General features: G+C 42.1%; 1 protein-coding gene and 1 long non-coding RNA gene across 5 annotated transcripts in view; one reads left to right on the top strand and one right to left on the bottom strand.

The window, feature by feature from the left end:
- FOCAD (focadhesin) overlaps positions 1-27,663 on the bottom strand; it is a 234,809-nt gene that overhangs the window by 93,303 nt on the left and 113,843 nt on the right. For all 4 annotated transcript variants that reach the window (XM_053288048.1, XM_053288050.1, XM_053288049.1 and 1 more), the window contains 2 exons: positions 9,302-9,436; positions 4,385-4,435 (listed from right to left, as the gene is read on the bottom strand). In XM_053288048.1, coding sequence (XP_053144023.1) covers positions 4,385-4,435; positions 9,302-9,436 — 186 coding nt within the window. The remainder of the gene's footprint in view (positions 1-4,384; positions 4,436-9,301; positions 9,437-27,663) is intronic.
- The window catches only part of LOC128341660 (uncharacterized), a 31,422-nt gene continuing 28,739 nt past the window's right edge, over positions 24,981-27,663 (top strand). The window contains exon 1 of the long non-coding RNA XR_008314504.1: positions 24,981-26,214. This is a non-coding gene — a long non-coding RNA (uncharacterized LOC128341660). The remainder of the gene's footprint in view (positions 26,215-27,663) is intronic.

Here is a 27,663-nt window from a genome sequence, read left to right as displayed (position 1 = left end):
GTACGTTTCTTGAGGTTCATGATCTCGGAACAGTACTACACTTGCTGGTAACCTCCAGACTTGATTACTGCAATGCGCTCTATGTGGGGCTGCCTTTGTACATAATCCGGAAACTACAATTAGTACAAAATGCAGCAGCCAGGTTGGTCTTCGGGTCATCTTGAAGAGACCATATTACTCCTATATTGCAGGAGTTGCACCGGCTGCCAATAAGTTTCCAGGCAAAATACAAATTGCTGGTTATAACCTATAAAGCCCTAAACAGCTTAGGCCCACGGTACTTAAGAGAGCATCTTCTTCTGCATGATCCCCATCGTCCACTGCGTACATCAGGGGAAGCTCGTCTGTGGCTACCTCCATATCGCCTGGTGGCCACCCAGGTACAGGCCTTCTCTGTTGTCGTCCCGAGACTTTGGAATGTGTTTCCCGTGGGAATAAGAGTCTCCCCGTCTCTAGCAGCTTTTTAAAAGAGTCTGAAGACTCATCTTTTTACCCAGGCTTTTAAACTTTTTAAATTTTAGATTGTTTATTGATTTGTTTTAAACTGTTTTTAGCATTTAATTGATTTCAATGTTTTGTTTAGTGTTTTGTTGTGAACCGCCCTGAGACCTTGGTTTAGGGTGGTATACAAACATGTTAAAAATAAATAAATAAATAAATAAATGTATAATGAAAACAGCCAATAATAATGGGCACTTGAACTCCAAATATTTGACCTTCTTTCCATCCTCAACAGAGAGGTCAGGGGTGTAGCTATAATTGAGCAGATGAGTTCAAAGAACCCGGGCCCCAGAGCTCCTGAGGGCCACCCCACTCCACCCCTCCCTATTTTATTCATTATCCAAGGCGCCACCAGGGAGAGCAGTGAACACGAGTCCCCTCTCTCCTAGCTATGCCCCTTAGAGAAGTTTAGCATCAAATGGAAATTCAGCTGCTCTCTATTCCTCCAAAAACTCAAAGGTGGTCATCCTTACAGTCATCAAGGGGCTTGGCATCCCCCTGGCAAGTTTACAGCTATACTGTTTGACTACAGGAGCCAGTGTAATCACACTGCAGATCTTAGTCCCCACCAGCAAACGCTATTGATTCAAACCACAGGTTGAAAACCTGTGACCAGCAATATTACATTATATCACCAGTGGGTGAAGAACTCAACATGGAGATGCTGGCAAGTGTTATCTATAGACAGGCTTTCAGACTATTCTGCTGGGGGAAGCAGGTGAGCAACACAGGGCATATTCCACTGTAATTACATCCCTATCTTTAAAGTTGGGACAACCTGAAGAGTAAAAGGGCTTTACAAAGCAACATCCTTTTATTTATTAAATTTATTTTATTTTATTTAATAAATTTATTAATTTATTATTTATTTATTTATTATACTGCCTAACTCCAAGGCTCTAGGCAGTTCACAACAATAAATACAATAAAAACACAACAACACAAACTATTAAAACAACAACGATTTAAAACAATTTAAAACATTCAAAGATTACTAAAAGCCAGGCCAAAAAATAAAAATGTGTCTTAAGGATTCTTTTAAAGGCTGATAAAGATGTTGAGCCATCAATATCTATCGGGAGCACATTCCATAGCCCAAGAGTGACTATAGAGAAGGCCCACTCCCAAGTTGCCACCAGACGATCATCCAGAGATGGACATCTCTCGATAACCCTAATGTGTGGTAAGGATCATGCAGAAGAAGGCGCTCTCCCAGGTAACCCAGTCCTAAGCCATTTAGGGCTTTAAAGGAAATTACCAGCACTTTAAGAACATAAGAAAAACCCTGCTGGATCAAGCCCAAGGCCCATCTAGTCCTTTGTATTTTGCCCAGAAACCTATTGGCAGCCAATGCAATTGTTTCAAGACAGGCATAATGTTGTCTCTCCAAGAAACCCCGGAGAGTTCAATCTTGCCGCTTCATTTTGGGCCAACTGAAGTTTCCAAACTACATACAAGGGCAGCCCCATGTAGAGCACATTGCAATAGTCAAGCCTAGAGGTTATCAGAGTGTGCACCACAGTTCTGAAATCATCATCTTCAAGAAACGGACGCAGCTGTTGCATCAACCAAAGTCGATAGAAAGTGCTCCTGGCCATAACCTCAACTTGAGAAACCTGAGTGATTCTGGGACTAGAAGCTCTCCAGAGTTACATACCTGTTCCTTCAGGGGGAGCGCAACCCCATCCAGAATAGGAAGATCTATAATATCCCTCAAAGTATGATCCCTTACCATGAGTACCCCTGTCTTGTTTGAATTCAGTTTCAATTTATTATCCCATACAGTTCATTACTGCCTGTAGGCAGGCATTTAGTGGGGGTTATGCCATTTCCTGGATGATGTCATGGAGAACAGATTTGGGTGTCATCAGCATATTGGCAACACCCAGCTCCAAATCTCCTGATGATCTCACCCAGCAATTTCAAGTAGATATTAAAAAGCATCAGAGACAGGATGGAGCCCTGAGGGACACCATACAATAGCTATCATTTCAGAGAGCAACTGTCTCCTAGTAACACCATCTGGAATCTAACCAAGGGATAGGAATGGAACCATTGCAAAGCAGTACCACCTATTCCCAAATCCCTCAAACGATCCAGGTACCAGGATACCATGGTTGACAGTTTTGAAAGCCGCAGAAAGGTCCCAAACAACAGAGTCATACTCCTTCTGTCCATTCCTTGGTAGAGATCATCCATCAGGCCAACCAAGGCTGTCTCCACCCCATAACCTGCTCTAAAGATGGTTTGAAATGGATCTAGATAATCAGTATCTTCCTAAACTACCTAGAGTTGATCAGCCACCAATTCTTTTAACACTTGCTCCTTAACTTTACTTTAAAGGTGAGGTCATCACTGGGGTGGAAAACTCCACCCTTTGTAAGTGAGGGTGTCATTCACAAGGGTGGAAAATCCTATACTGCCATCTCCCCACCATCCAGTGGTGGCCCATCCGAGTGGGGCGGGGGCAGAAAGCAAGCTGTAGCTATGGTTTGTCCCCACTCTAGCTCTCTCGCTCTCTCCTGCCTCATCCTGCCACCATGTTAACCCCAGATGCGTGGGCTGGTCATTCGCTGGGCTGGAGAGCTGGGCAAGTGACAAGCATGCATGCGTGAGGTTAATGTGGTGGCATGGCATGGCAAGGGAGAGCAAAGCAGCTGGGGTGGGTCAAGACTAGTGAGAACAACCCCCACCTTCAGCTTGTTTTCCTCCACCACCCTTGGACAAGTCTCCACTGCCACTACCACCACTAGCAAACTCTTCAGAGCTAGGCTATATGTTAAAAGAAGGCACCATGGGGCCATTTTTAAATAAGAAAGCAATTGGGGGATAAAGTGATACATTGCAAGGAAACCTCTAGTATAATACTTCCTTCTGTGCTATAACCATCCAAAAAAGATGCAGCACTGGATTCAGCTGCTCTGCTTATCAGTTTAACATTCCTCACAAACACCAGGTTTAATGTATCATAACAAGACACACATTATAGTTGCTGCTCATTTTTCTCCATCTGTTTTTATGCTGCTATTTTAGTCTGTGTTACTGCAATGGTGTAGTTATTGTTTTTGTTGGGTTTTTAAAAAATTAAATATGGCATTTTTACATGATGGTGTGTAAGTCACCTTGAACATGTTATAGAAAGGTGGAATACAAATATTATACAACCTTTTTCAAGAATAGCACACTGTCACAGACTCAGTTCAGGCTTTACTAAAAATAAAAATAGTGTTGTAAAACCAAAACATCTAATCTTCCTACTAGTGCAGAAGCAAAAACTAAAATAAAAATTTTCCCTAGTTCAATCCATTTTACTTCAGCAATTTAGAAAGCTCCGAACACATAGGGTTTCACTGATCAATTTGCTCCTTCTGACATCAACAACAGTGGCCCCAACTGAGGAGTGGGGAGGGGAGCACTGGCCCAAGTAAAAACACCACCCGAATGGCCAATATGATAAGAGCTTCATATGTTACCAAGGCACTGTGCAACAGAACCACAGGACAGAAGTGTTTTGGAAACTTTTGTGTTAACTCAGTGATGCTCAATGCATGTCAGTCAACCAGAGATGTGCATGAGCCAGTTTGGTGCTTCCAAAGGAAGTGCCGAACTGGCTCAAATGCTGCCGTTCGAACTGGCTCAACTGGCGGGGGGGGGTGCCTTTAAAAGAGCAGGTAAGAGCTCCTTACCTGCTCAATCTGCCCCTTTCCCCCACCGGCGCTTGGTTTTTCAAGAGAAACAGGAAACAGCGCTGCAACCCCACACGTCTCTTGAAAAACCAATCACCAGCAGGTGGGGGGGAGCAGGTAAGGGACATGTAGGCAGGTATGCCAATGTAGGCATCTATCTGGACAAACTGTGCTGTCAACATTTTCCAGTGTCTCACCTTGTTCTGAGTGTGGCTCCACAGGAAGCTGACAACTTGAGCTTTAAATTTCTATAAAATTAGAAAAAGATACCACCATTCAGGAAGTGCATCTTTAGGCAGCAGGATAGAAAATACAAAAAATGAAAGAAAAAGCACTTCAGCTTGTTAGCATCCTCAAAGAATAAGTCAAACAAGCCATTCTAGACTAATTGTTTCTTCAGAAAAGGCGGCCAGGTGTCCAAGGTTTCCAAGGGATTTGGGAACTCAGTTTCCTGTAACTAGAATGGTTCAGGCAATTTAGCTGAGTCCCAAATGCAGACTAATAGGCCTCAGAGTACTAACAGAATTTCAAAAGGTCAAAAATTACACTTTAGAGCCAATATCCAAAGATGCACAATAAAAATGCACACAAGTGCCATTTTTGCTTGGGGGTACAAAATTGACCTTTAAGTGCTCCTAAGGAGGCAATTCATAGACCATTTAGACTGTGCAGTCTCAATGACATTAACAGGACTAAAGCATTTATAGTCTGCAAAAGTCATAGAAGTCATTGATGAAAACATTATTCTCAACTTTCCACTGAGAAGTTGGATTAATTATATTAAATATATGGTAACCGTGTTTTTCAATATGAAAAGCAGGTATTGTATCTCCAGGTGATGTTGAAAGTGGCCCCCAAATATAGCGAAGGTCTGACTTGTGAAAGAACAAAGCAGGTTAAAACAGTTGACCAGATTCATACAATCAATAAACAGAGAGGCAGGAATAAAATGCTCACATTTGCTCAATGTCAGCAGAACACATTTAATACCAAAGGAGTTGTCAAGAGGTCTATTCAAAAAGAATTAATGTAGCTTCATAATTAACCAAGCATATGGTTTCCCATGTGCAAAACAGTTGAAATTTGTGCTAAAACCTGCCCATCCTCTGTTCTTTAATCTCCTAATGGAGGAGGCGAACAAGCTGCTCTCAGGAAACTTCCCCACAAACTTCCAAGCATATGTACTTTCCTTACAAGATTGTCTGGGGGAGACGCTCTGCTCCATGTGCTAGCACCTGTCATGCACACAGAGCAGGGACTTTTCAGTGGTTGCCCACAGACTGTGGAACACCCTCCCACACAAGATTAGTAGTGCATCCTTCCTTCCATTCTTTTGTAAAAGCCTATTTATTTATCTGGCCCTTTAGACGATGGCTGCTGTTGTTGGAGATGCTCCTGTTCGATTAGTTCTTATTGGCTGCTGGTCTATTTGGTTGATTTTATCACTCTTCTCTGATAACTGTGCTTTTATTTAATTTTTAATGTGTTTTATTATGCATGCCTTACATTTTTATACTGCTTTTCCTAAAAAGCTAGCTCAATGTTGTTATTAATTTTGTGGGTCACCTTTGGTGGTTTAGAACAATAATAAATAAAACAGTGTACATAATGACACCTCAAAATTACATATTCAACCAAATCTGACTACACGCTGACATCTGTGAGGGCAAAATGAGCTATTTAGAGTGAGAGTAATGATAGTGGTGAGTGTTCTTAGTCAGTAAGGACGTTGTGGGCAAACCATGTCTATTCGGGGCGATGTTCCTGTAAAGGGAGCCATCTCTTCAACTTTTGTAGTTATCCATAAAAGATCTCTGAAGAGGGGCATGGTTGAGACATTGATCAGAACATTCATGAAAAGTCATCATCATTTTATTTCAGTCTCCAACCAGCTTCATAGAAATGTCATCTTGTCATCTCAACCGCCTTGGGGTTTTCTTTTAACGAAAGGCGGTATAAAAATGTAAAAATAAAAATAAATAAATAAATAAATAAATAAATAAAATCTTCCCATTTGGCAATCTGAACTCAGTCACAGAGCTCCCTAAGGCCTTGAGTAGTAAGGATGTGCATGAATCAATATTTTTGATTTGATTTGTGCCCAAATAAAATCACCCCTGATTTGTTTTGTGACCGAGTCTGTCCCCCTGAATCACCCCAGATTTGATTTGGATTCACATCGATTTGGACAACCTATATAGGACCTAGGGGCACCACATTTGGGTGGTGGGTAGGTCCCCATGGGTGCCACCTACCACCCAAATTTCAAGGCAGTGGGGCACTTGGTTGATATTTAATGATTTTTGGTTTGTTTTTACTGATTTTGTATATTTCCACCATAAGAAATAATGGGGATTTGAAGTTGCCCTATCCTAATCCTAACATGGATCCCCAGGTTTAATTTTTTTTTTTTTAAGCTAAGCTCTAGCCCTTGTAGAAGTGGATTTATGGAGCAAAAAATCTGTTCACTATTTTTCAAGTGTTTGGGTTCTTTGTGTATAATAACTATTCCTCATAATGAATCCCTATGAGGATTCATTGCACACCTTCATTTCTTCTGTTCATTTTGACTGTCATTGGACAGTGCCAACTGTCAACCGCCATGTGCCAACTACATCTCCTCCACCTGCAAGGCAGTGGGGTACTCAGTTTATTTTTTAGGAATATAGAAGTGTTTAGATTCTTTGGTGTCTAATCATTTTTCCTCATAATGAATCCTATGAGGATTCATTATACGCCTTCATTTCTTCTGTTCATTTTGTCTGTCATTGGACAGCGTCAACTGTCAACTACATCCTCCCCCCCACCGCCACACACACACAAGTGGGGTACTCAGTTTATTTTTATTTTTTTGGAATTTCTGAAGTGTTTAGATTCTTTGGGGTCTTAATTACACACCTTCATTTCTTCTGTTCATTTTGACCCCACTGCTTTGCAGGTGGGGGTGGGGAATTAGTGGCATCTCATGTTCCAACTACCCCCCAAACTGCAAGCCACTGGGTACTCAGTTTACATTTTAGGCATTTTTGAAGTGTTTAGACTCTTTGGTGTGTAATGAATCCTCATAGGGATTCACTATGAGGAAAGGTTATTAGACACCAAAGAATCCAAATGCTTGAAAAATAGTGACCACACATTTTGCCCCATAACTCCATTTCTACAACAGCTAGAGTTTAGCTTTTCTTTCTTTCTTTTTTTAATGAAAGCTGGGGATCTGGGAAAATTAATAGGAGGAATCCAAATCTTGAATGGATTCAAATAGAATCTGGTGCAATTTGATTTGGAGTCGAATCTAGCCAATGGACGACAGGGGCAATTTGTTCTGTATCCAAATCACCTAGATTCGGGTAAAAATCAATTTGTACCTGAATCGATTTGCACATCCCTATTGAGCAGGTCACTGTAATTCAGCCTAACCTAACTCATATGGTTGCTGTAAAATATTGCTAGGCTTGGGCTGTCCTATGTAAAAACTCCAATTCTGGCCAAAATTGCGTTGGGTGTGAAACTGGGAGGCCTGGATCTGTGAATTTGGGAGGGAGGGGCAAATTAGTGTGATGGCAGCAGTAGAAGCACTGTGGTTCTTTTTCCTATTTGCTGCAATCATTGGCAGCAGCAGCCATCCTTTTGGCAGTCATCTCTGGTAGCCACCAGTTTTCTCCCCACAAACGCCCTGCATACAGCACTATTCCAGGGTGCTCACCTGTAGAGGCTGCCTTTTATTAGGACCACTGCAACCCCCACCCCAAATGCTCCAAAATGATGCTACATCCAAGCTGGGATTCCAAGTAAGAAGGTGTAATTTTTAGGCAGCCTTGAGAATCAGTACCACTCTTAAGGAATTAAGAATTTAAACAAGGTATGAAGTAAATTTGAATGTAGACACTTTCAAAAAGGGACTGACTTTCAACTGAGTTAGGAAACTGCCATATACTGAGTCAGACCATTGGTCTATCTAGCTCAGTATTGTCTTCACAGACTGGCAGCAGCTTCTCCAAGGTTGCAGGCAGGAATCTCTCTCAGAACCTCCTTTCGAGGTCCCAGAAAGAAACCTTCAAGGAAACGGGACGGGACGGGTGCCCTCATACTAGGGAATTGGAACGTTCCCCTTCTTGTAATCAGGTTAGTAAACCTGTATGTCATTTATGCAATGCTCCTGCATAGGAATAGGGAGGGAAGACGGGACCAAGAGGTTCATGCAGATGAGACAGTAAATCTCTTCTGGAAACGTTTGTATGGTTATGTGCAAAAAGACAAGAGTATCTCTTCTAAACAGCAATGGGACAAATTGTGGAAATGGACGTTGGACATAATCCCCCCGATTACCTGATGTGCCGTGAAATCCCCCACCCCTGAGTTACAGTACTACCTGTATATACTTCATAACCTTGTGGGTTTCCAAATCCTTGTGTGTAAATCTTTGTAGATATATCATGTACAAACAACCACTTTGTATATAATTGTGCTTTGGCAATGTACTGTATGCTTTGGTAGCTTGTTGGTTCAATAAAAAAATCTTGTCCTATAAAAAATAAAAAAATCTTGTCCTATCTTGGAGAACCCAGGGAGGGAACTTGAAACCTTCTGCTCTTCCAGAGCGGCTTCATCCCCTGCGGGGAATATCTTGCAGTGCTCACACATCAAGTCTCCCATTCATATGCAACCAGGGCAGACCCTGCTTAGCTATGGGGACAAGTCATGCTTGCTACCACAAGACCAGCTCTCCTCCCTTATTCATTTACTTAGTTAATCATACTCATTAATCCACCCACAACCTCAAAAAGTACTCCTGAATGCAACAAACACTTTGTATACTTTAAATGGCTTGACTGAAGATACTACTACTACTACTACTACTACTACTAACATTTGGTTCATTGCTAAATATGAATTTAGCAATGTATATACATTATTGCTATATTATTGCTATAATATATAGCAATGTATATAAATATGTTAAATAAAATAAAATAAATAATTCTAAAATGCTGATGTGATGTATAAGTGGAAAGCGCATTAATATTTAGCCAAGATGATGGGAACATGCCTGAAATACCAGACAGTACCTAACACATAACCAAAGAAGAGCTACTCCTCAGGTTCAAGAACCATACCTCATATTCATTTGAATTCACTGTTAATGAAGGCACAAGGGAGAACAGTTCATTCAGTGTTTTTAAAATGAGTGGTCGGGTATCGCAGCTCAACTTTGGTGAGAGTGCATTCCATGTAGAGCGAATGCAAACAACCTGGAAGAGAAATGAAAGGTATCATTAATCACAGCCAATAATAAGTGTATCCTGGTGCATTTCTCTGCATATTTACATTGAACAAGAAATTAATATGAGTTTAAAATAGTATAAGAATCAAGCAGTCACTTAATGACTCTCTCAGCTGTAAATCACGTCGTGGGCTCTCATAATAGATCAAATGTGCAATGTTTTATAGGAAAAAATTGAGTACTTCCAGTAGACAACATCTACTTAGCATAAGATGGATTTCATGCTGTTGATATTTCACCACAAATATAGTAAATGTGTTAAAATGGAGATCAGATGATAAATGTATTTATTATTATGGCAGTGTGAGATATTAAATTTCAGAATGGATTAGACTTGATCTGATCCAGAACCACAGATGTTGGTTTCGCATCCTTTGGACCCTTCAGAATGTCAGGATTAGCCTCAAAACCCATTTTTTAATTGGCAAAAATTCCCACAGATGGGGCAAGTTTAAAAAATTGCCAGGCGGAGCCCCACAAGTAGGAATGGGGGGAATGGTTAGATAGGGAGCCCCACAAGCAGGAAAAGATGGCCAGACTGTGTATCTAACTACAAGAGAATCCAACCAGCTGTTTTTAATTTAATTTTTTAAAGTAACCCAGAAATTTTACTCATAGAGAACTGCAGAAGAAAAATGATAACATATCCGTGAATCTCAGGAGAAGTGATGTAACATCAAAGAATCTTCCACTTTCTTTTAAAAATTCTAAGTAATGTAACTGGCTAATTTTAAACAAAACTAAAAATGCATGTCTTTTTGACAACCACTGCCATTTGGAGCTCCAAAATGCTTCGGGATTTCCTTAACAATGTCTCCCCTATTTTGGATCAGAAATATCTCCAACGCCCTTCGAAATGGCCAGTGTCGGGCCATTTCCAAAATTCCCATTCCAACCTTGCACAGCCCTATTTATTGCACTCATATCCTGCTTTTCTTCCATTACAGAACGCAAAATGGCATATACCGTGTTCTTCGGCAGTCTACCATTCACGCACTGACCAAACACAGACTTCCTTAGATTAAATGAGCATGCTGCATCATGTGCTTTCAGATCATGTCATGAAGAGTCAGGAAGAGCTTCTTCTAATACACATTTTTAGACTCCAGCCAGTACACATACACACAAAAGGTCTTTATGGTCTGATCCAAGGACCAATTTTGACCAGAGGAAAATGAAAGAAATGTGACCTGATTGTTAAATGTTGAGCAGCAGAATCCAATGAACATGCAAAATGAAGTTGGATAAATGAGCCAGTATTCATATTTGATCAAACAGAAGAGGACTACAGGAGTGTGGACAACAGAGTGAGCATAAAAAGCATCACCCGTGAAAATTCTGGATAAGACCTACATTCATAAATACAAAAGAAAGAAAGAACTAAATTCCATCACCATAAGCCTTTCCAGACTGCCAGCTTTAGTGCGGGAGGAAGTGGTCTAACATCAGATGACTTAGGACAAGAATAGTCAAAGCAGAAATAAATGTTTTCTGGGATAATTCAGAGTAAAAGTGAGGCCATTCATATTCCTGTATCTTATGAAGTTTGGCTACGGTTCCTTAGGTTTTTTTCAAGCAGGGACTGTTAATGCTGCATGCTCTCCATTTTTGGGCAATGGGGTTGCAGAGGAGGAAGGCACCCTGCCTCCTTTCTTCTATTCAAGTGCATAGATAGAGAAGGAGCAGGTATGTATGCATGTGTGGTGGAGACCAGTATTTCCTCTAACAGGGATTCCCAGATGTTGTTGACTACATCTCCCAGAACCCCCAGCTGCAATGGCTCTTGCTTGGGGATTATGTGAGTTGTAGTCAACAACATTTGGGAATCCCTGTTAGAGAGAACACTGGTGGATACCCTGCATACTATTTAAACCTTTGCTTAAAAAAAAAATCATAAACGTTGGACCTATTTTTTAAAAAAATATTTGCTCTGGGTCTTGTGCAAGGTTGGCACATGTCTCTATAGCCCAGCTACAAGGGGTTTTGTTGTTGTTGTTTTAAGGTCAATAGGAAATTAGGGGGGAAATCATAAGTTGGAAAGGGCTGGCCATGGAACTCTGAAATCAGGCACAGTTGTAGTACAGGATAGTGGGACTAAATCTGAAGCTGATCAGTTTTTTGGTTAATTTTTAAAAATATTTTAGATAGGGAGGGTATTTCACTTTTTTATTTCTCAGCTGTAGGAGTGTGCACGGAACCATTCTTGGTGGTTCAGTTCAAATTTGAACCAAATCTGAACCGAACTGCCAGTCCATGAACCAGCCGCCAGCCCCAGTCTGTTCAATCAAACCAGTTTGACCCAATTTGAGGGACTATGCTTGTAAAGGGAAATCTGGTGAGGATTCCTTTTTACAAGGAAAGGGGAATCCTACCTTTAAAAAGTTTCTAAGGGCAGCTGGGTGGGGGTGGGGAGAGGGCACCTTAGCACTGCCGGCTCCTCTAAACTCTGGCACTCTCCACAGCAGTGTGGCCTAAGCAGTGAGGGCATGGTTCTGGTTTTTGAGCCGGTCTGGTTCAGGTTTGAACCAGTCGAACCGGGTTGGTTCACAGGAACATGTAACATAGAGAGCTTCCTTATACTGAGTCAGACCATTGGTCCATCTAGCTCAATACTGTCTACACAGACTGACAGCGGCTTCTTCATGGCTGCAGTCAGAAGTCTCTCTCAGCCCTATCTTAGAGATGACAGGGAGTGAATCTGGAAAATTCTGCATGCAAGCATGCAGATGCTCTTCCCAGAGTGGCCCTATCACCTAAGAGGTATATCTTACAGTGCTCACACATGTAGTCTCCCATTCAAATGCAAACCAGGGTGGACCATGATTAGCAAAGAGGGCAATTCGTGCTTGCTACTACAGGATCTGCATCGAACCAGATTCGAACCGGATCTGCACACCTCTACTCCTTTGGTCTTGTGCAAGACTGCAATCAGCCACCAGGTGGCAGGCTAGCAGAAGATTGATAGGGAAATAAAACAACAAAAAATGAAGCACCCTCCCTGTCTAAAAAATGTATTAAAAATCATTCAATTGGCCCATCAGCTTCAAATTTAATACACAGAGTCCCACTATCCTGTGCGACAGTTGTGCCTGGTTTCAGAGCTCCGTGGCCAGCCTTTCCCAACTTAGTATTTTTTTTCTAATTTTCCATTGACCTTGATGTTACAAAACTTTGTAGCTGGCTATAGAGACATATAGCAACCCATGGCAATTGGGGGGTGGGGGGGGATGAGTCAGGATTTCCAGGAAGGAACAAGTTATTAAGTTAAAGAAAAAAATAGAAATGAATGAATGGGAGTTGACTCCAGGGAACAGGGAACAAATTTATCCAGAATGCTATCGTGTCAGCAGACACTTGGCAAAGCCACACCTCCATCTCATCTTGGTCCGCTTATCTGTGGCGTCTCTCCACACATCAGAATCATACTGCACAGAATGATGGAGTGTTCCAGGAAAATGTTTTAGAAAGTGCAACTATTTTTGGATGCAGACACTCCAAGTTAAGCTCTATTCATAAAGATAAAATCTGAATAATTTCGCTTGCTATATGAACAGTACCTTCCTGTCTCAGTACTGAATTCAGGCTAAATCCCACCCTCATATGAACGCACCCAAAGCCTTAGTGTGCAAAAGCCCTGTAAAAGCACCATGCAGAAAAGTTCCACTCCCCAAAGCACAGTTGTAGTACGTTTAGTGGCTTTTGAAAGCTATTTAAAAAAGGCAGAAGAGCAATCTTTAAAAACAGTTTTACACCAGAGCAACACATCATTAAAATATATATATTTTTTAAGGTTCAAGAAACTCATCCCCTGACCAAAGTATTTTCCAATTGTACACAAATGTACAAATGGTTAGTGGATAGAAAGGTTCCAGAACAAGTGCTTAGACAGATGATATATAGTACAACCTGCCACCATGTCTCAGCAGTGTCAGTATGCAAACCCACAATTGACAGAGGCATCTAAACTCTTCTATGATTAAGTTCACCATATTCAGGAAATGTGCATTTATGAAGTGGCTGCTGTAGACCTCGAACAAACAAAATTTAAATTGTGTTAAATTTAAATCAAAAATTTAGTTTTTGCTGTTCATGCTTTGATATTCCACCACCACAGAATTCTACATGGAATAATATGGTAGCCACCAGAGCATTTAGATTTTCTGGATTCTCATCTTTTGATTTACAAGATTTTTGGTTTTAAAGAAAATATGATAAGGGAAAGAGTTTTGTACTAAACCAATGTCAAACTGTGTGCCGGCTTGCCTCAGTATTATTGCTTAATAAGACAACAATGAAGCCGTTTGTTTCTGACATGAGCCTCAAGAATGCTATAAGAATAAAATTTGAGGAAGGTAACAGTTTAGAGCAGTGGTTCCCAACCTGGGGGCCTCCAGATGTTGTTCAACTACAACTCCCATCAGCCCCAGCTATAATTTATTGTGGCTAGGGATAATGGGTGTTGTAGTTCAGCAACATCTGAAGCCACCATCCCCCTTATTGGAAACCACTGGTTTAGAGAGTTGTAGTATATACCTGAATGAAGTAATACACACAAGGTGCAAGAGCAGCACTTTAATTGATTTTTGAAGATATATGGATCTTCCATTCTTCAGTAAATACAACTGCCTATACAATCCATTGGTCAGAAAGTGGGTAATTTAATTGCACAGTGCAACTAATTATGTGCCATTAAAGCAGGCAATGGAGTTGAGGTTCTTGAACAGCAGTGTGCACAGGTCACACCTGTGAAGCAAAAAAGGTGACAAAAGCTACCTTTGAAACCAAGGAAGAGTCTCCAAATCGGTTCATTATACAACATGAGTGTCTGCTGCTCAGAGAAAGAAAAGTTTAAACAAATCCCACGGAGTGCAAAGCACTGGTTCTCAGCCTGTGGGGCTGATGTGCTAAATGTTCAGGGACCAGGCAATTGCCTGTGTCTTAAGAATACCTGCATTATTAAGGAATCATGTCGTATGTTATATATTAAGAGTTAAGCCCTATGAACACATTATATATTCATTGCACATGCAATCTGTGTAAACATGTACAGATCTTATGTTCAACGCATGTACAGTAGAACACTTCCTATTTCTATCCTGCTTTTGAAGCAGAACTTACTACATGAATAAGTGTCACATTACCATGCTATGTAATGAAGGGCTTTGTGCAACCCAAAACCTGGTATACTCATACATCAACAGAAGTTGATCAAGATACTGTATAATCAACTTACCTGTTCTGCATTTCAGTACATGGGGCCAGTATGGCATAAACAATTAGCACCTTACTAAATATGTATTGAAACATGTAACTCTTGTATTTCATTGCAGGTTTATGGTGGAGGTTGAAAAAGAGTCTTAAACAGCTAACATAATCTAAGTAGTTTTACTGAATTCCCAGGCTTAATGAGAACATCCTGACCATATTAAAAATTAAGAATCTCTCTTACTTAGGCTATAATCTTACCCACACTTAAATAAGAGTAAACTCTACCAAATATAACGGGACTTACTTCTGAGTAAACAACATATAGTATTTCATTGTTAAGCACTGAAACAAAATTATTCACAAACCCAGAAGAAGCAAATAAAGTGCCAAGCTCAACAGACAATAGTGGTATATTCAGCACTGGCTTTCCCTCTCCTCATATTTGCATTTTGTTGCAAAATGTTTAGAAATTAAAGTACTGGAAATTAAAGTATTGAGGTGCACACATCTCTCTGCCACTGTAAGAGTAGTAACAATGCTACAGAATAGCAGCAATTGGAGCTACCTACACCTGGAATCACTACTGATCCTATTCAAGCTTTGTTTCATACCACACATATTTGCACCTCTCGAGAACACAAGAAAGTTTAACTGAACTGCCAAATCAATCCACTGCCCCTGTGGCCGTCTAAGACCACAGAGCATAAGATCATAGTCAGAATGGCTGAACCTATCAGTCAAGTCTTTTGCATGTTAGGCATTAATGCTACATTCTCCCTTCCTCTCCCCCATAAGGGGAACTCCTGGTTTCCCAAAGCCTCCCATCTCTGCAGGGAGCAAGACATTGTAATGAAGATTTCAATGGATTTCCTTGAAGTCAGTCCTTGACAGAAGTGCACAAAGTTCTCTATAGGAATCTCAACTTTTCAGACTTTGCTACTATATCTGCAGGATTTCTGTCTGGATTAGTTGCCTGATATTGTTATGCATCATTCAAATCTACACAATAATGGCAATGGGTGGATGGATAGATGGGTGGATGAGTAAAATTGCCTGAAAAATACCTTCTTTCAAGACTTGTAAATCCTGAAGGGAAAGGTCAAGCCAAGATATGGGGCAAAGGGGGGTTATGTGAGAGGCACATACTTGCTTTATTTTCAAAACCAAGGAAATAGATGCCAGAGAGGGTGTCCTAACATATACAGAACTACAAGCAAAACTACAGATGCCTCTGCCAAGAGAGAAAATCAAATATCTATCCATGCAGAGAAATGAACTGACAGCTCATTCCACAAAGGGAATGGCTAAATGAAATACACTGTAACAATATTTTATATTGGGGGAAATAATCACTATACTGGGCATCAAAAAGTCATTACCAAATTAAGCAGCCAATTCAGAGGCTGCGAAAACACTTTAGGGGACAATTTAAAAAACTGTAAAAATAAAGCTTCCAGGAATGCCTATTGAGTTAAGTCCTTTTAACGAACAGGCAGATTCATGAATACAATTCCAGTGTAACTAATGGTGACAGCTACTGAAACTTAATCTGATTATACACTGAGTGAAAATGACACTTCTCCACCCCCACTTTCAAAAACACTGTTCTCAGGAATTAGAGAGACCAATTCATCTCCAAAATTCACAGAAAGAGATAGAGAGAAATCTTCTAGGACTGGGAGGGGTCATAATTACAAATTAATTAGAGAAATGAAATGAAATCCTGCAACAGGAAAAACAAATATAAATTTTATTACATGTATGCAACCTCCCATTATGTATGATATTTTTAAAAGATAAAAGGCTTCAATTCAGAATGGCAATATGAATTTTCCTATGCCTTTACTAAGAATACATTAAGCTGGTAGGGAGAGGTAAGTCACATCATGGCCATTATCCAGCAAGCATATGCCAGTTTACAATGTAACATCAAATGCACTTATGTATTTTAAGTCAATACCCAGGATCTTGTAAAAGATCTTTGCAATGTATCACTCCTGGTATGTATAAGGTTTCTAGCACAAGTGGCCTTAAATTTTAGATGCAATCCTAAAACCCTTAGTTGACACAAACAGTAATATTGAACTACTTCTAAGCAGACAGACATAAAACTGAAATTGAGTAAACAGTATGTTGTTAGTACTATTATTCACCATCCTGTAGTTATAAACCAATATACAACGGTATACAGTGCATAGACAGCCAAATAATCTAGTGCTTTATAACACAAAAATTAAGATAAAAACTATAAGAACGTGCCTTTATGTCATCAATACCATCATAGCAATGAATCACCTCTCTTTGCAAACAAACAAAAAGTCTGAAACTTTTAAAAGAGCTGCTTTTAATTTATGTTGCAGGAAACAAAAGGAATGTTTTATGTTTGAAACTAAACAAAAATCAACCACACTAGGATTATCAGTGTAGCTGTAACTTTTGGGCATTACAACAACATAGAGAGCTCCGGCTATAGAGCGGTATATAAATGTAAGTGCTATTGCTATTGCTATATTTGGAACCTGTCAGTCTTGGGTCACCTGTTCCCAGTTTCCTAACACTGCTTCAGTGTGCCACAGATGCTCTCAGGTAGTATGCTAAACTATGCTTAGATTTTCTTGATTGACCTGAGAACATAATGACTTAAATTCCAATTGTGAGTCCTTCTAAAACTGAACTCATGTAAGGTATTAAAACAAGTAAGATGGAACTCTTCTGTCAGGCTTCTTTTCAACTCAGTGTCCATCAAATATCTATTTCCTCCCCCAATCTGACAATGCATCTTTTTCTTGTATTCATATTTATTATACACATAGGCATCCTAACTAGGGGTGTGCATAAATCAAAATCTGCTATTCGATTCAAGGTTGAATTGAATAGCAGACTCATTGAACTGGTTTGTCAAAAACAGCTGGCTTGGTAGACTGCAATAATGAATCAGTCCCGAATCACCTAAACAGACTCAAGTCTATTTGAACGCACCCTTTTGAAGCTCATTTTGCTGGGGAAACAGGCCTCAAAACAAGGAGAAAATTTTCCAGAAAGAGTTGGCCTACCAACTGGGCTCAGCGGGTAGACCAGCCCTCCACTCTCGGACTTAGTGCATCAGCCCGCCTCGGAGGACAGGTCTAGTGCGTAAGCCTGGCTTGGAGTTAGCGCATCAGCCTGCCTCGGAGGACAACCCGCCAAGGAGGACAGCTTGGAAGCAGGGTGACACACTAAATCTGGAGCGGAGGACAGGTCTACCCATGACCCCAAATGGTAGACAAGCTCTCCTGTTTTTCCAAAGTGAGACTGTCTATCAATTGGAATTGGTGGGCAGACCAGCCCTCAACTCTGTACTTACTATGTCAGCCCGCCTCGGAGGACAGGTCTACCTGGGTAGACCTGTCATGGGAGGTGGGCCGACACACTAAGTGTAGAGCGGAGGACTGGTCTACCCACTGATCCCTATTGGTAGACAATCTCTTGCCGGAAAGATCACAATTTTAAGGCCTGTTTTGACAGCAAAATGGGCCTCAAAATCCAGAGGTCCCCATTCCAATGAAGTGCTTGACCAGAGCTTTGTTACCAGGTTTGCTCTGAAGTGTGGTAGTTACCACCCCTCGTGACTATGCTATTTTAATGTGGAGAATTTAACTCAGTTTAGTGCAAACCTGCATACAGCCAACTTATAAATTAAGGTACTGGGAAAGCTGACCTTTGACAGGATACAGCCAAGTGAGAGCACTCAGAAGGGCAATTTCCTTGAAAGCAAGGTTAGGTTTTATTGAAGAGCAACAATTTACCGAAAAGGCAATGGTTAGCACTGCAGCAAGGTTGCTGGTAATAATTTTCCCTTAAGGGATTAATGGTCTGAGAATGGCACTGAATGGCTTTCAATACACACTTACAGGTTAGTGTTGAAGGGCAGGGGACACAGTTGTGGCCTTGGGAAATCAGAGGGAAGGAGGGAGAAGTTGGGTATAGAGAAAGAGGTCTATAACTGCCCGTCTAGGTCAATGGGACATAAGGTCCTGGGGCTGCAGTTTTAATTCTTCCTCCTGCAATGTGGGGTGGCAACAGGGGGAGTTTTTCGCTTCCAAGAAGCCTGAGGGCATGATATTGGGTGTTCATTGTTCTGTGGATGGGAATAGTTTTTAAGAGACAGGTACTGATGATGGCTGGGCTGTGTCTTCTCCACCTTCTAGAAACCTGATCTCGATATTGATTACTTCCAGTGGCTGAGCTATAGTTCGGGGGGGGGGGGGGGGGGGACTCCACTTTGGGTGTTCTCTTAGACATTCCTCTTAAAACAAAAGGGCTGAATAAATGTCTTCCAAGGGAGGCAGTCTAGACACTGATTTTCAGCATGACTCACTTGACTGAATCTAAAGGTCTTATCTATAGGAGGGAGGATGCCCTCTGAATGGCCTTGGCTTATCTGAGTGTCCACTTATTGGGAGAGAGCTGCATTCCAATTTCAGTGCTCTAAAACTTAGTCTATTTCGGTGTTCTCTGTGCATGCTCCAGGGCTAGGGGCTATGCCTATCAGAGTGATATCTTAGTCCTTTGCAATCATACTAAATGACCTGGGAGCACTTAAGAAAACCTGGCCAGAATGACTGTTAGTGAATCAGAGGAATGAACTCAGGTGGTGGCTTCCTCATTAATACTGCAGACAGTCAAGAGAGTCTGGGGGTGCACTGGTGTGCAACTGGGACAGGCGGGCATGGCAAGAACTTCTGGTCTTAAACTGAATAAAATCTCCACTCTGATTACCAACACCTAGCACACAAGAGGCTGCACCAAAGGCCAACAGATCTTGCTCCACAGAGATGTGCTCATAGACTGCCATGGCCCCTGGCAGCATTCAAATCAGTCTTAAAGTCTCAAGTGATAAGTAAGTCTAGTCTTTTTCTCAACTCTGTGAAGAGAAACATTCTGAATCATTCTGGCTTAAGTACCAGAGTAATTGTTTGACTATGAATTCCCTCAGTTTTGCATATTTATAACTAAACAAAATGCTCCATAGCTACATGTCCTTTACAATCACAGAGCATCATTCAATGTGACATTTGGGCCCCAGTTTCAACAATTACGGGTGTTTTTTTTTGTTTTTTTAAATGCACAAGCCTAAATCAAGACTTTTATTCACGGAGATAGCACAGTGACATTGCCCATTAACATAGTTTGAGTCACGGTATTATTTCCAGCTTGGCAGTGTTCATTCACTGATCATAATTTGTAGCCAGAGAGCCAGGCTTCTCTGTTGGTAGCTAGGCTGCCCCGTTAGTAAATGAAAAAGTTAAAACTTTCCTAATCTTCAAAGCTACTGGTCTTTTCTGAATGCGATTAGAATTTGGCTGAGATACAATAAATCACTGGCATTTGTTTATTATTTACTAATTACCATCAAAATAAGTTCTGTGTTCTTCACACCAATCACTTGCAATGGGTGAGCCAGTGACAATTTTAAAATTACCGATATATTGATTAAGTAGAACACAATGCACTAAAGACACAGAATATACTATGATGAACAAGCCCTAAGATTCCACAGCAAATACTGTACTTCACATTGCAAAGCCTGTATCTTGCAAGCACAAAGCTAACTAGGCAATAACTGCTGCATTACCTTAAACCAATAATTTTTCAAAGTTGATTCTTGGGGAACTTTGGATTTCTAGAAACCTTATCAGAAGGAAACATCATCACGGACTTCCCCATGAGAATAGTAATGGTAAATAAGATTTCCTGAAATAGCTGGCAATCTTCTCCTGTAGTTTGAGAGTCCAGGGCAGGACCAAGGATGGAGCCCAGAGGTCCAGGTGTGAAGCCAATGGGCAGTACCCTAGTAGATTTTGATGCGCCTGGGAGTGGAGTCTAGAGAATTTTGCTTTATTGAAAACATTGTTGTCCAGGGAGGAGCCCAGTTCTAAAGATATCTATTCATATAAAGTTCACAGTTTAAACACAACTGGAGAGCAGAAGGGTACCTCACAACTGGTCAAGACAAAGCAAAGACAAAGGCCACCACCGTGGTTTGTCGTCCCCACCCCCCACTGTTCCCTAGAGTTCCCCTTAATAACTCTAACTGGGGGGTATGCTAAGTTCATGTAGGGCTATGATGAAGCCCAAGAGGCTTGGCTGGTGACCTGCATACACTGAGTGTGCTCCTTACAACACTGCTCAGAATCTTCTGGAATGCTCAATGGTTCAGGGGCATACAGACCGATGTCAAGGGGTTCCTTGAAAGAAAAAAGTTTGATGAAATACTGCCTTAACCCACTGGTGGTGGAAACACTGAGTTTGAACATGCTATGTATGATATTATTGCTGGACATGCAGCTTCAGCGAAGACCTGAATCTTCTTAGATCCAAATCTGTTCACAAAGAGAGCTCATGGGTTTGGCATGAATACAGCCCATGAAATTCAACTTTGTGCCCCTTATCTTATCTTCTGCCCATTTTCGGGGCACTGCCGCAGCCACTAGTAATACTCACGGCTATTTTAGTGCAAGCAATAAAATGGCTAAGATTTACATGCACAAGCATTGTGCTGCTTAAGAACACTGATGTATCTGCATATATAAGGAAGTTACTTTCATCTGAAAACATGGAAATAGAAGATATGACACACAGCAGCAATGACAGTAATTACGTCCCAGAAGATACACAGCACAAATTTTGACACTGCTTGATGCTAAGGTATGATTTTTTAAAAAACCATTATTGTGGAGTAGCTAATACTAGATAAGGATGCACTAAAGCTGGCTCTGAGCAGGAAGAAAATCCAGATAATAAATTGGTGGTTTCCTAGAGGCCCGTTCATAGCTTAGCCATCATATATACAGTAGGGAGGTGCCCAAATCGTTTCGGCTCCCTGCTGCCAAAGCGTTTCAGGTGAGCGTGGTTGTTCCCTTAAGAGGAGGTGGGCAGGCCCTATCTGCCTGTCCCCCAAGCCTCTGCGGCCCCATCACAGCGCTGTTCCCATCCAAGCTTCTCCATAAAAGTGGCGGCCCGTGCTGTTTGGCTTTAAAGCGCTGTGCCATGGCAACGGGATGCTTCCCCCAGCATCCGGCATGGAAATGGCGTTGGCGCATGCACTGATGCCATTTGCATGTTGACCCACGTGAGGTATGCTGGGGGAAGCATCCCATCACTGTGGCGCTTAAAAGGGGCAAGTAGCACAGGCTGCCACGTACACAGAGAAGCTTGGATTGGAACAGTGCTGTGAGGGGGTGGTGCAGGGCGGTGGAGGTTTATGGGACAGACAGGTAGGACCTGCCCACCTCCTCTTCAGGGAACCCCTTGCAGCCCTTGGGTTGGTGCTGAAGCAATTCAGTGCACATCCCTAATCAGGGGCATAGCAAGGTGAGAGTTGGCCCAGAGATGAGATTTTTAAATGGGCCCCTCACTGCCTTCTTCTCCTTCTCCTGGCTGGCAGCAACAAGGCTGGGAAGGAACACAAAGAGTGGCTTCCAAAAACTGGGGATGGTCACGGGTGGGTGGAGGCTCACAGGCGCCTGCGATGATCTCTCTGTTGCTCGCCTCGCTCCTGCTTGCGTGTTCAAGGCAGCAGCTGAGGATCACTGGTGCAAAAGTTGCAACTTGTCATTTGACCAATATGATTAAATGATAAATATCACTCGCTGCCTGAAAAGTGAATCTGCTGTAGAGTCAAGTAATCAAAACTAGAGTCCACTTCAGTTTAATTTTGCAGGGCAGTCAGTGATACTTCGTATTTATCAAATGATAGGTCATTATCAAGTTGAGAGTAACATTAATTGGTTTTCTACATTAGCTAGATTAACTAAAGTGTGTCTTCTTCAGCAAATCATGGGTTATAGCTTATATTCAGTAATCCAAAAACCTTCAGTTTGAGATGAGAGTTAAGATGTTTTACATTTTCACTCTTGCTCTAAAAAGAATGGAAATTGTGCCTGGAGACTCATTTCTAAAGCCATTATCATACACCAGACTGTACAAAGTCTTTACATCTTTATATGGCACAGAAGTTAAGATGGGCACCTTAACTTGCAATTGCCATTCTTTTTAGAGCATGAGTGAAAATGTAAAGCATTTTAATTCTCCTCTCAAACCAAAGGTTTTTGGATTACTGCATTTCCAGACATGTTAAAAAGGAAAATCTGATTAGTCACTATGAGGAAGAGCTTAACCATTTTATTTATTTATATAACTATGTCAACCACTTTGGGAACTTTTGTTGAAAAGCAGTATATAAATATTGGTTGTTTTTGTACCCATGCTGGTTAAATGGAATCTTCCCATTCTCATGCAGTATACCTCTGATGCAAAACCTCTGCATTCAAAGGCAGTCTGCCACCATTTTAAATGCCATTGCAAGGCCTCAGTCACCTCGCTTCCACCTTGCATTCCCTGGTAAGTGTTGATAGAACTGCCTCGAGGGTTTTTGGTCAGCACCTCCAAATGTGGGGAATTTAGCTCAAAAGAAGAGGCAGTTCCAATCAGCCTTAATTTGTGCAAGTGTCCGAACTCAAGAAAACCGGCTTGAGATACAGTTTTTAATTAAATCAAAAGAGTTTATTGTAAGAAAAACAAATAAAAGCAATAAGACTAAGTTACAAGGTGGCTGTAACATAAACACAGTACAAATATGTTTTAAAATAGACTATTGTAAGGGACATTTAGCTTCAAGTTCCAGATTATGTGTAAATTCCCAGGCGGGCGAGAGAAATGCCAAGAGAGAGGGAAGTTTGAATCGATATGATAGATTTGGGTCCTGAGAGCCGGACAACCACTATACTGTACTGTCTCTAGGCAATGGGGCTTCGAGCAGTGGGAGACTCACATCCTTCAAGGACAGTGAGGTGGAAAACAGGAGGGTTGTAGAGTTTAAGATAGGTGTCTTGGTGGACCCAGCTACCTACACCTGCTATGGATGGTGGTTGGAAGGATACACGGACTGATCCAGGTAGTGATTTCAGGCTCTTTTGAGGTTACAAGAGAGAATAATAACATAAGAACAGCCCTGCTGGATCAGGCCCAAGGCCAATCTAGTCCAGCATCCTGTTTCACACAGCGGCCCACCAGATGCTGCTGGAAGCCACAGGCAGGAGTTGAGGGCATGCCCTCTCTCCTGCTGTTACTCCCCTGCAACTGGTACTCAGAGGCATCCTGCATTTGAGGCTGGAGGTGGCCCACAGCCCTCCAACTAGTAGCCGTTGATAGGCCTCTCCTCCAAATAGGGACTGCTCAACAGGATCCCAAGTATAACATACAAAGGAGCACGTAGATGGTCTTGCTGAAGTCCTTGTTGTAGTGGAATCCCAAATGAGAGGCACAAGGGAACACAGTTGTTGTGATGTTCTGCAGTTGGAGTCTCCAGTTATAGACACGGGAGAGCAGACTAGGTCATGGGGTTAGGGGTACTTATATCCCAAAATGTGCCTTGGGGGCACTTTGCTGTTGTCATGCTCTGCTGATTAGGGGAGTCCAGACAGGCTTTTTCGGAATACATTGTGTCTGAAAATCGTTCCTGAGTAGGAAGGTGTGTGAATCACCTATTGTATACAAGGCTGATTGTAATGAAAATTAGAGTGTGCAGGTGTGTCAAAGAATATCCTGTGTTGGGACTGAATCTCCCAATAATTCTATCACAAGTTTCGATGGGCACCTTTTTAAAGTTACATCACTGACTCATTCCTATTACAAGGTAGCCTGTTGCTGCACTTGTCTTTTCTGCCTTCCCTTCCCGGCCTAATTGCTTCATTAGCATCAGGTGTTATCTCTCTTGTGAGAGGGGAGTTTTAGAGTTCATCCAAAGTCCAAAATGACCTCTGATGCCAGATAACTCGCAATAGCTAGTTCTGGAATCTGCTTACCTGGGCCCCCACATAGGGAGAGGTGGGGTGAAGCTAATCCCCTTTGCAATTTGTGTTACTTGCAGCCCAAATCTAGAGGTGACCAGTCCACTGCCAGCTAAGCAACTTGAGCCCATGTATAACATAAATTGGGTGCTCGCATTGAAGTGCAGCTCCTGAGCATAGCAAAACTGCAATCTCCAAGCCTGGATATGCAGTTGTAAACAGGGAGGCTTCTAGAAGCAGGGCAGAATAAGTTCAGCTAGTAACGTAAGTACAATTACTACCTCATTGCTGCCACATGTGCCTTCACAAGTCAATTCACCACCCTGCTCCCACTGCCTCATATCCTCTATAATAAAGTGCCTGGGTGTGTGCCCGTGTCCTCTGGTGTCTGTGCCCGTGTCTCCCTCGGCTGTTCTGGGCATGCGCGGAGCCGAGGGGAGGCCGGAGGCGGCCACGGGGAGGGCAGAAGCGGCGGCGGGTCCAGCCCGGCCGCGGGGAGAGGAGAGGCGGCGGCAGGTCTGGCCCGCCCGCCGAAAAGGACAGAGGTGGCGGCGGTCCAGCAGGCGGAACTCTTGGTGGCGGCGGCGGAACTCACCACCCGCCCAGAAGGCCAAAGGCGGCGTCGGCAGGCGGCACCACCGCGGAGGGCCCTCCCACCCAAAACCACCGCAGGAGGCGGGAGGCCCGGCCGGGAGGAGGCGGCGGGGGAGGGCGGAGAAGGCAACTAGCACCCGTTATTTCAACGGGCTGAAAAATACTAGTAGCTTTTAAAACTCCTGTTACCTTGCCACAAGCTTGTGCTTCCTTATAAGCATGCACCCTAGCTTTTCTCTTCTACAACCCGTTGCCACCTCCTTGCATTCCCTTACAAGTTCATACACCACTCCACCGCAGCCATGGAAACAGAACTGGAAGTACACTTCCCAGACGTCCCCATGTGCTTTCCCAACGACCCTGTGTGAATCATCAGCCCCGTGGCCTCTACTTCCTACAGAAGAGGCCTCCCAGCACCAGGAATGTAATGAACTGCACCAGAAATGGCCACCGTGGAAGCAGCACCGGGGGGTGCTACAGATTCATGGGGATCGTAGCACCCAATGAACAATCCTAGTAGCCAACATTTGTTTTCTAGGGTTTAAGGGTCAGTTAGTAAACAGTTTTTTGTCTTTTCTTTCTTTCTTTCTTTCTTTTTGCTCAGCAACTCTACCAAGCATGGTCATCACGTGTAGGCTGAACATGGAAGGTTTTGTGGGGTTTTTGTACTTTTCCATTGGTAAAGAGAAGGAGAGTTGCTTGGAATTTCACCCACACCAGGTGGGGATTAAACTCTGTTAAAAAGTGGGTGTGGTGGCAGTGATTGAGCTACTAAAGGAACAGTTTACGTTTAAAGGAACAGCCTTTGTTGGTGAAAGCAAGAGAGAAGATGATTCAGCATTCTTCTTCCCTTCACGTGGGCTTGCTTTGAGACAAAGTCTGAGTTAAATCCACTACACCTACCAAATAATATAATCATGTGAGCTCAAACCACAAGGTAGAACTTCCTGATGTTGAACACCAAAAACTTCGTAAAACTTTCAACTAAGAAAAAGTCACACACATACCTCCTGCCTGAAAAAATACAATGAAATGAAATTAGTGGATTCAGTAATAGTGGCAGCATATTCCCACCTCATGATTATTCAGCAGTGAATGACACAAGAAGACGCAGGTAACTTGTGTTCACTTTAAATCTGTACTTAATTTTTTTTAAAACACACACACGCAAACAACAATGATAATAAAAAATAACAAATGCTTTAACAACTGTGTCCAAAACTACAGATTCTCTTCCAAGAAATTTCCTATAAACCTCACAGCTCTGCTTGATTTAATTTCCTTCAGGATGGTGTTATCAGCAAAACAGTAGTAGGCCTCAAGCCACTCTGACTGAATTAGTAGGTCTTAACCCTCTGTATTGCACCGTTTTATGATATTAGTGACTTATACTGTGCTTTATGAGCCCCCTAGAGAACAAAAGCCCCCCAATTCCTGCAACCCCAATTCTTTTAAGGGATGGACACCTATAGGAGCCCTTCTTTTTCTCCTTCCTTCATTTGGGACACCCAGGCCTTGAGCAGCAAGCAGCCCACCTTTCCGGGGCCTCTTCTCTGCCTACAGTAGAGCTCTGAGGAGCTGATATGAGCAATTTCTGGCCTTGACTCTTCTTCCTCTTTTACTAAAGTTGTGGCATGTTTTAATGATACTTATTAATGTCCTTCTCTTTTCTTTCTATCTAAAGTAGTATATTTTAAAAGTTGTATACAAGTGACAATGAGGTCATTCACACAATCGAAAACTGTGTTCTACCTGGGTTTGGGAACTGTGTGTACTCCCAATTTTTGATTGTGGGGAAGCAAGGTTAGAGGAAAACCTGGGGGGGGGGGAATGATTGTGTGGAAGCAAGGTAGAAGAAAAAGCTACCCAGGTTTTCCTCTAACCTTGCTTCCACACAATCAAAAATTGGGAGTACACACAGTTCCCAAACCCAGGTAGAACACAGTTTTCGATTGTGTGAATGACCTCATAGACTCTTAGCATAGACGGAGTAGATTTCTTCCCTTTAGGCCTCAGGCCTCCATTTAATGGCTGATAGGATAATGGCTTACTCAAAGTAGTCTCACTGTAATTAAAAGGAAATTAAGAAAGGAAAGATTGTGCTGTCGAATAAGTGTCAACGCCTAGCGATCACATTCCATGTGATTTTCTTGGTAGAATACAGGAGTGGTATACCAGTGCCTCTTCCCACGCAGTATGAGATGATGATGCCTTTCAGCACCTCCCTATATCACTGGTGCCCACTATAAGTAACTACAAATGTATTTGCTAGGCACAGTCTGGGAACCACACCGGCGGGGATTAGAACTAACAGCCTCTTGCACTCGAGGCAAGCTGCTCCCCTGCTGCACCACCGGGCAGCAGGATTTCCTTAACATGTTCTTTTCATTTCAGTAGGATGACTTTGAGTAATGTTCCTCATTATGTCAGTCGCTAGCTCTTGCTGTATTCTCTACCAAGTAGGAGAGGATGGAATACTGGCATTTTTGTTTTAAATATATTAATAGATCTTATGCCCTGTGCTTTGGCTAATGTCAGATTCTTTGAGAACAACCTGTGTGCT

Source organism: Hemicordylus capensis, chromosome 2 (genome assembly GCF_027244095.1).
Source record: "Hemicordylus capensis ecotype Gifberg chromosome 2, rHemCap1.1.pri, whole genome shotgun sequence".
NCBI classification, from domain to species: domain Eukaryota; kingdom Metazoa; phylum Chordata; class Lepidosauria; order Squamata; family Cordylidae; genus Hemicordylus; species Hemicordylus capensis.
This window is presented reverse-complemented; position numbering and strand designations above follow the sequence as displayed.